The 12,807-nt window shown below is 33.7% G+C and overlaps 1 protein-coding gene across 1 annotated transcript in view; it reads left to right on the forward strand.

Moving 5' to 3' along the window:
* Nucleotides 1-12,807, forward strand: part of LOC106883929 (uncharacterized) — a 136,339-nt gene that overhangs the window by 16,287 nt on the left and 107,245 nt on the right. Inside the window, exons 6-11 of the mRNA XM_052971708.1 lie at nt 816-880; nt 1,113-1,214; nt 5,130-5,246; nt 6,676-6,722; nt 8,621-8,699; nt 9,998-10,089. Coding sequence (XP_052827668.1) covers nt 816-880; nt 1,113-1,214; nt 5,130-5,246; nt 6,676-6,722; nt 8,621-8,699; nt 9,998-10,089 — 502 coding nt within the window. The remainder of the gene's footprint in view (nt 1-815; nt 881-1,112; nt 1,215-5,129; nt 5,247-6,675; nt 6,723-8,620; nt 8,700-9,997; nt 10,090-12,807) is intronic.

Below are 12,807 nucleotides of genomic sequence, written 5' to 3' on the forward strand. Positions count from 1 at the left end.
TATACATATATATATATACATATATACATACATACATACATACATACATACATACATACATACATACATACATATATACATACATACACACACAACAGGCTTCTTTTTCTTTCCATCTACCAATTCCACTCAGAAGGCTTTGGTCAGCTTGAGGTTATAGTAGAAGACACTTGCCAAAAATGCTATGTAGTGGGACTGAACCCTGAATTATGTGGTTGGGAGGCAAACTTTTTATTACAGCCACACCTGCATTTTAATCCACATTTTTTTTTTTAGTTAAATCTCTTTATCCCTTTCATGCATTTTTAATATTTTATAATCACTCCTCATTAAAACATATTCATCAAAGAAATCATCAGTGTTTTTATAGAACATTCACAGATATGATTTCACAATTTGGGAACTAACTCCTTTTTCTCTTTACACATATTTTAATAACTGAATATTTATCCCCAAGATCTCTAATTCTTGCCCTGATTTCATTTCCTCACACCTTAAGTTGTAACTAATATTTCTGTTACATCAGCTGACCCTTCTGCTAGCTTGATCACTAAGTCCTTGTACTGGTCCTACTATTACATTAGCTGGTCCTTCTATTGGTCCTTTCTTTAGATCAGCTAGTCTTTCTACCAGTTCTTTTAAACCAACTTGGGAGAAAATTCTTATTTTCTTGTATAATTTTTTAAGTGCTTATTTCATGTATATGAAATAGAAAATCACACGATATAGTCTTATATTCAATATTACTATACCGAATATTATCTTCTCTCAACTTTTAGAAAATTAATTATTTTAAATGTTTTTTTATTTTTCAGAGGAAACAGTGCTTACTCTCTTAACCGACCATATAAATCATGCAAAGGACCTACAAAACTCATTGGTGAGAAGATATTTTAAAAAGCACACTTCTTTGTCCTTCAATAAGAAATACATAAACTAGCAATTAGAGTTCTGCATCATTGAATTAAGTGATTTCCTAAGCATTGTGTCTTATGTGCTAATGATTTTAATGGCTCAATACCTAACAAATTCATTATAATTTAAATTTGATTTCTGACATAATTCAATAATGTAATATATTAATTCATGGAAACTTTCTCATTTACTTTCAGATTGTAAAGGAAAGATTTGTCTGAATGGTGGTTCAAGGATTGGTGATGGTTGTACGTGTAAATGTTATCGGAACAAGATCTATTATGGACCACAATGTGAAAGTAAATATATTTTATCTTTTATCTTTTCCTTGCTTCAGTCATTGAAGTGTGACCATGTTTGGGCACTGTCATGAAGGTTTTAGTCAAACAAATCACACCCAGTACTTATTATTTTTATTTGTTTAAGCCTGATTCTTGTTCTATTGGTTTCTTTTGCAAAATTGCCAAGTTATGAAGACTTGCACAAACCAGCATTAGTTGTGCAGTGGTGGTGCAAGTCAAGCACACACACCCACACAAACATGACGGGCTTCTCTGAACTTCCTTCTAGAAAATTCACTCATAAAGCTTTGGTCAGTCTAGCGCTATAACAGAAGACACCTTAGGTGCCGTGCAGTGGGATTGAACCTAGGAAGCAAAATAGGAAGTAAAATTGGAAGCAAAATGTTTACTACACAGCCATATCTGGGCCTATAACTCTATTTTAAAGCAAAATTAAGTCATTATTGGTATCTATAATTATTTTCCTTATGTAATTAATAATTACATAAACGATAAATAACTGACACTAGGTTGTTATCTTGTTCTCTAGATAGTCATTTTGATAGGTAAATTTGGAAGTATATTTTTGTCTCCAAGGGCAATATCAGGAAATATGGCAAACATACAAGAATTATAATTACACTTTTATCAAATGAAAAGAAAACTTGTTAAAAGAAAAATATTTATTACCATAATATAAATTTTAATTATTTACATTATTTACATTCGACGGATATTTGTCCTCATCTTGTTTGTTGCTAACACAACGTTTCAGCTGATATAACCTCCAGCTTTCATCAGGTGTCTTGGGGAAATTTCGAACCTGGGTTCTCATTCCTAACGTATTTTCGATGTTATTATTATTATTATTATTATTATTATTATTATTATTATTGAGTGAGAGAGCAGTGCATGTCATGAAAGTGACACTGGGGTAAAATATACGAAGTCCGTTATACCCATCATGACTACCCATCTGATAAGGGTACACCAGGCACATGCATCACAACCATATGTGCGCGACATAGTGATTTCATATCAAGATATAACAGTGCATGACCTCGCAGGTGGGACCCAGTTAGAATTTTCTTCAAGTCAAATAGCCCATCCTGCTCAAAACGTCCCTGAATAAGGTTTGTTTAAGGATGTTGAGCAAAACACCCATGTTTCCAAAGGTGAATTATTCAAACCCAAAAGAATTCCTCTCAGCACATGGCTATGATGCTCCCCCACTACCTCTGCTCATGATCAGAGATGCACATATCATCAGCCACCAAGGGACATGCTCAACTGGTTAAGGTGAAACAACTGACAAGCAAATCTGTGGTATTAAGCAGAATATTTGCTGTAGGCCATCTTTTTATACCAAGACAAAACAATGTACATGATAACACTTCCAATCAGTTAAGATCAGAAGCCATGAGAACCACTGCTTGGTACTGCATCCGGGCAGTGTTATCATTATTATTATTATTATTATTATTATTATTCAGGTCACTGTCTGGAATCGAAATCAGAATCTTGGGGTTAGTAGCCCGCGCACTTAACCACTATGCCATATGCCCATGGGCATATGGCATAGTGGTTAAGAACCTAGTTGTCTACCAAAGCAACTCTTAGGTGACTCTGGCACTTAATATATTGAAGTGGTATCTCTGGCCCTTCATATATACTACAGTGGTAGGGATGGCAGTGGTATTAGTGATGGTGGCGGGGTGAAGTTATTATAATTTCTTAGAAAAAATGAAACAAAAGTAACCCAGAAATTTTGTTATTGTATTCCATTGCTAAGTCACCATACTTTATATTGAATATTTAAAGCAAAATATATCTAACCATCATCGATCATCATCATCGATCATCATCATCGATCATCATCATCATCACAAATGTCGTTAATGTCATTTTTATTATCACTATTTTAATGTGATTTTCTTTTCCATTGTAAACTAAATAGATGCTAGTAGGGTGGGACAGAGAAGATGGACGTTTTTAAAATGGCTATTACTCAGCCCTAGGAGGAGAGACATGTATCTGATAGGTACCATTCGGCCTATGGTGTTTTAGCATTTTTTACCCTTTTTAAGCAAAGCTATATCACTGTAGACAATAGAGTATTGCATGTTTGCTTAAAACAGTTACATGAAGAATAACAAGTCTGTCAGCAGTTCAGCATGAGTTTTAGTGACACTTCAGCATTCACCAAAATCAGGTTGTTCCTACCCGTAACACAATCTTACTTTGTACACGAGGTATGCTAATGAAAAGACTGGTAGGGGCACTATGAAAGGTATGGACTCCAGAAAATGTAGAACACATCAGACAAGATTTGATACGGAGTCCAAATTGCTCTGCTCAGAGGTACTCTACTGATCTTGACATTGGTAATTGATTGGTAAGGTGTATTTTGCATGAAGACCTGTATTTCCACCCATACAAATTGGTCATTGTGCAACACTTGAAACCATTGGACTAGGTGAAGCAGCTTCATGGAAGATGGAAGCAACTTTTGAGCTAAATGACAACCTCATTTTGTTAATGAGTGATGAAGCACGTTGTCATTTCAATGGCATGGTTAATCAACAGAACTGTCATTCTTGGGCTCTTAAAAATCCAAGAGAACTGCATGAAAGATCATTGCACAGCCTAAAGTGATGGTCTGGTATACTGTTGGAAAAGCTGCCATCTTGTTCCTTACATTTTTTAAGACAATAATGGAAATTCTATTACTGTGAACTCTGAGTGTTACATTGAGATGATAAGCAACTTCTCTCTGCCTGAATTATGATGAAAACATATGTCTATTCAAAGTGGGTGTTTTCAGCAGGATGAGGTGACAGCCCACACAGCCAGAGCATCAATGGACGTTCTTCGCCCTCTCTTTGGTGCCCTCCTCATTTCCAGGTTTGCTGACATTCCTTAGCCCCCTCGGTCCCTGATTTGTCTATGTGTGATTATTTCTTGTTGGGAAACCTCAAGGCACATGCGTATGTGCATATGCCCATACATTGGACAATTTGAAGGAAGCTATTCACGAAGAAATTGACAGACCAATACTGGAAAAAGTGGAGGCAAACTTCCAAGAACGCCTTCAGAAATGCATCATTGAAAATTGACACCACATGATGGTTGTTGTTTTCCACACTTAGATTTGACAATTGTTAATTTAATATAAACACATTGATGTCAATAAAATTTGTTTGCAGCTAAAACTAATGAGTACATGAATTTTTCAAAAACATCCATTCTCTCTGTCCCACCCTGTATGATGTTTACTATTATTTCAATTAAGCATCCATTAGGCTAAACATCTTAAGAACTGTCAATTCTAAAACTTCTCACATCTTCTTCACTCTTCTCTTACCTATGTCATCGTCTTCTACCAGTGCATACTACATTTTGTATACAAGTCATTGACTAGAACTAGAACATTTGTCTCTGCTGCATACATCAGCTGATGTCTTCAATGTCCAGATACATTCTCAACACAGCTGTGCACCATCTTTCATGTGGATTAATGTTACACATTCCATACATCATGCATGTGTCATTTCTTTCCAACCTATGAAGTAGATCTTCCATATTCAGTGTCCACATCCACATTCCATAACATTTGGTACCACACATCTCACACCAACTTTATGCAGTCTAACTCTACACAAAGAATCAAAATGAACAAGTTCCTCAACTTCTTTTGTCATCCTCCTTATACTAACAACTATTCTTTCTCCATATCCAGCCCTTTTGTTAATTCACATATGTATCTATCACACCTCAAGACACCCTACTTATATTTTTTTTGAATTTCCCACTTATTTACTTTACATACATAGAATTCCTGTGAACTTTCTTTACTAAATTTGAAATAATACCACTTCTGAGATGAAACTGAGATTTTGCTTTCCCCATGAAACAAATTCTTGATTTTTACAGTGGACTGTTCTCGAGGCAAAGAGCATTATCAGTGTGGTAAATATTACAAAAAAGAATATTGTGCTAAATACTCCAATGTTCCAGTCATATGTCCTGAGACGTGTAACCTGTGTCCAAGTGAGTAAATTGCATTTTCTATGATTTTACTTCCTCTCTCCTTTCAATGTTAACAGGTCATAGGATTGTTCAACCATTGTTAGGACAATAAATGTATTTGTATAAAGATAAACTAGGAGTTGGTATATAGAAGTAAGTTACAAAAGGTAACTACAGGTAAATAGAAATAGGTTTCCAGAGATTAATAGGCAAGTAGGCAAACATTTAGATGTATGATTGTCATCAATGTATTTGTGAAAAAGGCATATTTATAATATATGCTTTTTACAACTATGGCCATCTTACTAGTGTTGGTGCTATGAAAAAGTACTCAGTGCACTCTGTAAAGTGGTTGACATTTGAAACCATGCCAAAGCAGACATTAGTGCAAGATGTAGTCTACTGACCTGCTGGATCCTATGAAATTGTCGAACCCATGCCAGCATAGAAGATGCACTTTAAAGGATGATTATACATATTTAAACATAAAAAAAAGCAGGGAAAAAGATAAACTCGGAGTTGGTATATAGAAGTAATTTACAAAAGGTAACTAAAGGTAAGTAGAAATAAGTAACCAGAAAGAGATTGATTAGTAGGTATAGGTATGTTCAGTATGTTAGAATAAGATGCTTTTGTAAACTATGGCCACCTCACTAGCCATGGTGCCATAGAAAAAGCATGCAGTATGCTCTATAATGTGTTTGGCTTAGGAAGAGCACCAAGCTGTAGAAATCATGCCAAAGCAGACACTGGAGCATAATGCAATCCTCTGGCTTGTTGAATTCAGCCAAATCATCCATCCTATGCCAGCATGGAAGATGAAATCTAAAGGATAATTATGCATAATTAATATTAAAAGAAGGAAAATAAGTTGCATAATGCAGACACTATATCTGCTATAAACTGTACAGATGTGCTAACTATCACGTCATAGCAACATCACAGCAATTTTTTTCTAAATTAAGAGACTTAAATTGAGTTGTTAAACTGATAAACTAGAGACATGTCAGTGGGGATCTCAGTCCACACAATATTTCAGGTATACTATTATATATGTAATACATAAGAGAAGATAATAGAGAAGATAATATATATTATCTTCTATGTTATAACATACCTGCAAATGCATTGCGTTTTGGACAGGGTGTTGCTGTCATGATCACATGATTGTGGTTTCACAGCACATATATATACGTGTGTGTGTATGTGTTTGCGTGTGTGTGTGTGCGTATGTGTGTGTGTATGTGTGTGTGCAAGCACGCATATCTATATGTATATATTGCTATGGGTCATAAATTTGGGAATTTTAACTAATGCCGTTTTACGCCTATCCTGTATGTAAAAAATAGAAGCCAATATCATGCCTCACCTTGAATCAAAACAATTACATTAGTGAATTTTTTATAAATGAAATCTGCATGTCTAAATACATACAAATACTATATTGTAGGTGCAGTAATTCCACATGTGAAATCAGAACCCTCAAATCCAAACTTGGTAATGTATTTTCTAATGATTATTTGATATGAATGTAGGTGTACTCATAAGGTTCAAATGCTCAGTTTGCCTTTAGAATGGTTTCAGTTATGATGGCATTGTGCAGATTTTGATAAATTGTTTTCTAACAAAGCAAATTACTGGACTTAAAAATGTATTAAGGTCTGTCAATGTATGCATGAATGTGTGTGTAGACAGCGATATACTTTGTGGTATAAGGAGATAATCCTTTACAAATCTTACCAGATCAAATTAACCTTTTCCATTTCCAAATTTGATCAAATATTTTACAAGAAACAACAGTGGTATCAATATAATCAGCATAAATTAAGACAATGAGCTGGCCAAATTTTTACCACATCAGGCAAATTGCTTAGCAGCATTTCATCAGTTTTTATATTTTGAGTTCAAATTCTGCCAAGATCAACTTTACCTTTCATCTTTTCGGGGTCGAAAAAGCAAGTACCAGACAAAAGTCAATGTAATCAACTTATTCAATCCCCAGATATTGCTGGCCTTGTACCAATAATTGAAGCCAATATAACCAGTGTAAATACCTTTCACCATGGTGCCCCAACATGGCCACAGATCAGTGGCTAAAACCAATAAAAGAATAAAATAGTATGCATCATTACATTGTACATAACCCCCTTACTTTCTGATCTATGCTCCTTCCTGAGTCACTTCTATCTATCTCACCTTGCCATCTCTCCATATTGATGTTTCCCATCAAGCATTCTTCCACACTGCTTAGCATTTGCAGCATTCTTCTCAAACCTCATCTACAACCATCTCTTATTTCACACTCTCATAAAATTACTCATCCTCTTGTCCCCTCTAATTCACCACCTGAGTTCTTTTATATGCTCCTTCTTGTACCTTGAAATTCTACTCCTTGTGACCACCATCTCTATCTTCTTCTTTTAATTTTCTTGTCTGCCAAGTTTTGTGGTCACCTCACTTAGTGCCAGGAGCACAAAAAAAGCACTCAGTACACACTGTAATATGGATGGTATTATTCAGAGTATCCAGTCATAGGAACATTGCAAAAGCTGACAGTGCAGCTTGAAGCACTTTTGTGGTTCATCAGATCCTGTCTGACCATCTAATCCAGGGCAGCATGGAAAATAGAAGTTAAAATGGGATGATGACGATGATGACGATAATGATGATGAAGGGGATGATGATGATGACAGTGATGATGATGACAGTGATGATGCTGATGTCGATGATGATGACGATGATAAGACAAGGATGATCATGACATTGATGATGATGATGATGATGATGATGATGATGATGATGATGATGACAATGATGGTGATGATGATGAGGACGATGATGATGATGGCGATGATGATGATAAGGATGATGATGGAGAGTATGATATTGGAAATTCTAATTACACAATATTTTCCCCATTACAAAGAGGGAGAAATCATTAAAATTCCTCTAAAGTATAATCAAAAAATTACTATTTCTAAAATGTAAGATCAACAGTTTTAGATTATCAATTTAGTTTAACAATTTGGAGAAGGAAGTTGATGATCCTTCATAAACCATGTTAGGCAGCACCATTTTTTATGAGATTCATTTTCTATAAGGTCCAAAAATCAGAAGTATATTATTACAAGAAATTCTGTAAAGCAAACACCAAATATTTGAATCTCAATAATAAAAGCAAAGTATGGGTATTCCAGAAAGTGCTAAAGCATTTTATAAGGATTCAAAAGATCATTTGATATATTCAGTGTAAAAAAATGATGAGTGTCATTGTTATCTGTTCCACTGGTCTGAATACAGATTGTATAGGGACCATCATAGAGTTGTTTTTAGAACTTCCTTTTTGATATCTGACATCTTGTTCATTCATAAAATTCATTTCTACTTTCCAACAGAAAAACTGTCCTAGGAAGTACCATAAAATAGCAAATCACACAGCTTGCCTTCCGAAATCTAGTCTTGTATTAAAATCTGGTAAGTTAATTTCTTTGCTTAAAAATAACCTTAAATTTCTACAAAATCTAAATAACTAATCATTATTATTATATTTCTACATCAATCAAATCAAATCAGATCTAATAACCGAAAAGTAATGTTTTAAATCAGTCCAAAAATTGTCCTACACATGCTGGTTTACCAGGTGCATGTTCAAAATCTATTAATTGCGCAAGCTTTTTGTGTATACATTAGAGTACAATGTTTGAAAGATACTCTTATAGCATAATCCACTATGGATATATGTCAAGGAATGTCATACCAGAGCAAAAAACAACAACACCAATTATGATGCTGACAAATTGAACATGAGATCTGAAAGTTTTTCTGTGAATAGTTAGCAAAATCTTTTTTATTAATGATATGAATAGCATTTTACCCTCTCTCTATCACAGCGATATTCTCTGAAACATAAAGTTGTGTACCACACCATCTAAACCAACTGGATTCACTCACATTATAGTATATCACACATATATGTGTATTTGTTTATATAACAAAAGAAAATAGCATTCAGTACATGATATCGAGTTAATATTTATGGAGAATTGGCTGATTGATGATCCACACCTTTCCTACCCAGATTTTCATGAACATAGCATACATGTACAATTAATTGCCCATGCTTCCAAACTATATCAAATGAATGGTTAAAGCTGAGTTCACTTTGCACCAGCTAGATTGATTCTCATTGGCCAAGTCAGTCAACTAAACAAATAGTTTTTAGGGCAGAAAGAGGGCTGTTTCACATCTATATTGTAAGGAAAGTCACTTTGTCAAGACTTATAGTCATTAATGCTCAAGTACTCAATGATACTTGTTAGATCTGATAGCTGTGAGATTTCAGGCATTTGTGAGCTCTCAAATAGAAAATTATTTCAATGATGGCAATTAAATCATAGCTCTGTTCTCTGCCTAAATAATATCGCTGTCTGTTTTACTATATCTGATATATTAACTATATCCTAGGCAAAGCATGCATTAAAGAACAATATGATTTTATTAACAAAGTGCACGGTTATCTCTCTTAAACCTGAGAAGTCCAATCAGAAATTTCCCAGACTTACCACATACACAACGTGTCACATATTTGATCATGTCACCTACTTTGACAAGTAAAAGTTAGCACAGCTAATGCACCATGAACACACTATCAACCATTCACCATACATTGCTTGATCAATCATGTGTAAAACTCCAAATATTACCGTGTGAAAAGTTTTTATAGTTTATATTTTAAGAATATCTAACTTATAAATATCTGTTTCATTGTATAGGCATGACAGACAAAGACAGAAAACTTATTTTAGATTTACACAATAAATATCGGACAGAAGTTAATCCACCAGCATGTGACATGCTGAAAATGGTAAGTGCACATCGTTATACAAAATTTAAATTTTGTAATTGATAGAGTTAGTATCTGAATAAATAATTAAGTGAAGGTGGTTTATCACATGATTTTGGCATGTAAAATCAGTGTAGTTAACAACAAGGGGAGAAACTAAAGGAATTGTCTTCCAAGATGACCAAATATATATTGTGTCAATGATATATTTAGTAGTAGACATACACAAGAAAATAAATATACATATATAACTTTATTTATCAAACTATGTCTGTCTGTTAATCTCTCTGTCTGCATGTATGTCTGCATACAACTGGTAAATTACGATATATAATGTAGGTATATGTCTCATGAAGCACTTCCAGGGACGGTAGTGGTTATCTGAAAGTTGATATGTAAGGATGTGACTGGAAAGGCCACAAAACAACCTTCGAGTTTCATTCAATAAAGGAAATTTTGAAGAACAGAGTTAGAAAATTGTGTTTATTTCTTAGTTTACAATTGTTTCGGTGAATTCAAGTAAACCAATCTTGTGTGATCTGTTAGCTATGTCACAGCCCATGCCAGCTCTTCTGGACTTCGACAAAAGCAACAAACAATTTGATTTTTCAATCTTGCCAAAAATAGTATATACTCAGTAGACATGTAGTATGATATAGTAGGATATAATATAAAATAATATAATATAATATAATATAATATAATATAATATATATATATATATATATATATATATATATATATATGATATGGTGATGGACTCTGCCATCAAGGACAATGTATGACCATTCACTTTTTACCAAATGGCCGTCACAAATGATTTGTTTATAGTGATCAAATGTTAGTGCCACACATTAGCTCATGCTCTCCATCAAATTGGCCTTGTCTGTAGAGGTGCACTGTGCCATGCATTGAGTATTAAAGTGATTGCAGAGATGAAGTGTTTTGCTTTAGAACACAATGTACCACCTGGTCTAGAGATTGAAATCACAATCTAGTAATCATGAATGCAACATCCTAACCACTAGGTATATATATATATATATATTGGTTTCACATTTCAGTATAAGGCAAGCGATGTCAAGGGAGGGGTTAAGTTGATTACTTTGACCTCAATGTTGAGCTGTTACTTATTTTATCCACTCCAAAATGCTGAAATGATGAACAGCAATGTTGACCTCAGCAGAATTTGAATCCAGAATATAGAGGCGGATGAAATTCTGCTAAGCATTTTCCCAGTGCACTAACGATTCTGCCAACTCCGCTTATTTAATACATATATATATATTATTATTGTTATTATTGTTATTATTATTCCACTGTGGTTGACTTTGCCTTTCATCCTTTGAGTGTCGATAAATTAAATACCAGTTGAGTACTGGGGTCGATGTAATCGATGTAACCCCACCCACCAAATGTCAGGCTTTGTTCCTATAGTAGAAATGATTATAATTATTTATTAGTCTTATTTTTATTGCGTGCTTTCATTGCACTACTAAGCACAGCTCTGTGTGCCTTGGGTATGTGCTGTGGTTTGTTGTTGTGTTCTTATTTTCATTGTATTGAATGTGTTTTACATAGGATGTATGTGGTGCATAGTAGTATAATTTTCTATATGTTATATACACTTGTAAAATAAAACAAGTATATAGAAGTATATACTATTATTATTATTATTATTATTATTATTATTATTCTGCTGAGATTGACTTTGCCTTTCATCCTTTTGGGGTCAATAAATTAAGTACCAGCTGAGTACTGTAGTCAATACGATCGATTATCCTCCTCCCAACAAAATCCAGGCCTTGTGCCTATAGTAGAAAGGATTATTTATACTATTATCATTATCATCATCATCATCATCATCATTATTATTATTATTATTATTATTATTATTATTATTATTATTATTATTATTATTATTATTATTATCATTGTTATTATAGACGTCACACAGTATACAATATTGTGAGGTTGTTAATTGAAGATATTGTATCTACTGAGGGTTTGTATTGTTTGTCAAGTTACAACGAGGACTTCAGACAGGCAGTACTTTATGCAATATGCGTGCAGTTCCAAGTAATGCTGACTTTTGCAATACATCTAAATTGTAGGGTATTTCTAAGATATTCAGTTGTTTTTTCAGATTGGGTGGTATTGAACCCAATGCTTTGATGATAAAAGGGATAACCTTTATGTTCGGCTCTTGTAGTTGCCACACATTAGCAATCTCAATTTTGAGGTCTCCTTATTTATCAACTTTTTCTCTTTCTTTCATGATGATATGTTGATCTTCTGGCACTGCTATGTCGATTATTAGGCAATTATTATAATTATTATTGCTATTATTATCCTTATTATTATTATTATTATTATTATTATTATTATTATCATTATATAGTCAGCTCATGATGGAAACATGTAAACATTTGCTCTCATCCAATAGCCAAAGATAAACATCATTGAGCATTGTTAGCCGTTTCATGGGTGACATCTTGGTATCTCTACATGCTACAATTATCTTACATAAATGAAGGATCATTATAATGTTTACTACATAGATATACCATTTGCAGTTTATACATGTTTGCATTATTGTATTACATGGATGTATAATTTCTTAACATAGCTGAAGCTACGACCCATTATATTCTGTGTTGGTACATTTGCAAAAGTGAACAAAATTAGTGATACATTTTCCATTTATTGCCTTGTTGTTGAAAATTTCACATTATTTGT

This window comes from Octopus bimaculoides, chromosome 11 (genome assembly GCF_001194135.2).
Source record: "Octopus bimaculoides isolate UCB-OBI-ISO-001 chromosome 11, ASM119413v2, whole genome shotgun sequence".
Taxonomy (NCBI): Eukaryota; Metazoa; Mollusca; class Cephalopoda; order Octopoda; family Octopodidae; genus Octopus; species Octopus bimaculoides.